The 1,414-nt window shown below is 47.3% G+C and overlaps 1 protein-coding gene across 1 annotated transcript in view; it reads left to right on the forward strand.

Annotated features, from left to right (window-relative positions):
- Positions 1-285: 285 nt before the first annotated feature.
- LOC111651033 (serine/threonine-protein kinase D1-like) overlaps positions 286-1,414 on the forward strand; it is a gene marked incomplete at its 3' end in the record, with an annotated part of 5,421 nt that continues 4,292 nt past the window's right edge. The window contains exons 1-3 of the mRNA XM_023400993.2: positions 286-540; positions 819-950; positions 1,057-1,226. Of these exons, the coding sequence (XP_023256761.1) occupies positions 911-950; positions 1,057-1,226 (210 nt within the window). The remainder of the gene's footprint in view (positions 541-818; positions 951-1,056; positions 1,227-1,414) is intronic.

The raw sequence follows: 1,414 nt of genomic DNA on the forward strand, positions 1-1,414 counted from the left end.
ATTATTGTATTTTATGTTTCAGGTATACGTAGGTGATGCTGCCAATAAACAGCAGTTCAAAGTTTTATTTGTCAGTGAAAAAAGCAAAGCGGTGAAATGAGGGTCGGACTCGGCAGCAGGGTTTGTCCTGATGGACATTTTATGTTTGATCACCTTTGGTATTTTTTTTGGACTTTTGATTACTTCCTGTTTTATTTTGAAGTCAATTCCCTTGTGCGTCTCATGTAGGTTCTACTTCCTGTCTCTGTCTTGTGTTTCCCTCCATGTTGATTGTCTGCCCCGCCCTAATGTGTTTCACCTGTGTTCAATCAGCCTTGTCTCCCTGGTGTGTATTTAGTCTCTGAGCTTTGTCTTTGTCAGTTCGTCTGTTCTGGTTTGTTTCAGCTGAGCGTCTCCTGCGTCTCCTCGTGGTTCTGTTCACGTTTCTTATTCGTGTTCTTCTGTAAGTTTTCCTTCTCTGTTCTTGAGTTTTGGATTTTGTTGTTTGGACTGCGGGTTTCCTGTCGCACCTGTATGGATCTTGTTTCTTTCTGCTCCACAGTAAGACTTTTGTTTTTCACTCTTTAAATAAATAAACTTCTACATCGTCTTCATCTGTGGGTCCTTACAATCTCTCCCTTCGACATGTGAATGATAAATGCAAAGAAAATACAAACACAAAGAGTAAAGTGAAACATAAAATGTGAGGAACCATGAGCCGGTTTATACTGTGGTATAAAGGAAAGGTTTGGTTCTTCTCGGTGTCCCCCGGTCTACAGCTGACTCAGAGGCCGGCTGTTGAGTTCACTTGTACCCAAACGTCTTCTCGTCCTCTGCAGCGTCGGCCACAGTGGAAGACTTCCAGATCCGTCCGCACTGTCTGTTCGTCCACTCGTACCGAGCTCCGGCCTTCTGCGACCACTGTGGAGAGATGCTGTGGGGGCTCGTACGACAGGGGCTCAAATGTGAAGGTACCGATGTGTCTTCACACGTTGTTGTTGTTGTTGTTGACAAACAGCTGTTGATGGACAGACGGGTCCAGCTCAGACGTCCCTGTTGTCTTGTCTCTCTGTCCAGGCTGTGGCCTCAACTATCACAAGCGCTGTGCCTTTAAGATCCCGAATAACTGCAGCGGGGTGAGGAGGCGTCGCCCGTCCAACGTCTCCCTGACGGGGGGGCTGGTCAACATCGGCCGCCCCCTCTCTGCCGAGCCCTCACCCCCCCACTACACCGACGATGCTTTACTGGTCAGTAGTCTGGGATACCAACACCTGATCGCCAGGCTGTCGCCCTCCAGGTCGTCAGTTCACTAAGCCCTGCCCCCCTTAGTTACTGTTGCTATGGCTGTCAACTGTAACTACAACTGTGACACATTTACCATTGAATAAATCTCTTTTTTTTGCCAGTTTGGGACACTTTGATTTGATTTGATTTG

The sequence above is a fragment of the Seriola lalandi genome, unplaced genomic scaffold, assembly GCF_002814215.2.
Source record: "Seriola lalandi dorsalis isolate HSWRI2012SDOR001 ecotype SW California unplaced genomic scaffold, Sedor1 jcf7180002053136, whole genome shotgun sequence".
Lineage (NCBI taxonomy): Eukaryota > Metazoa > Chordata > Actinopteri > Carangiformes > Carangidae > Seriola > Seriola lalandi.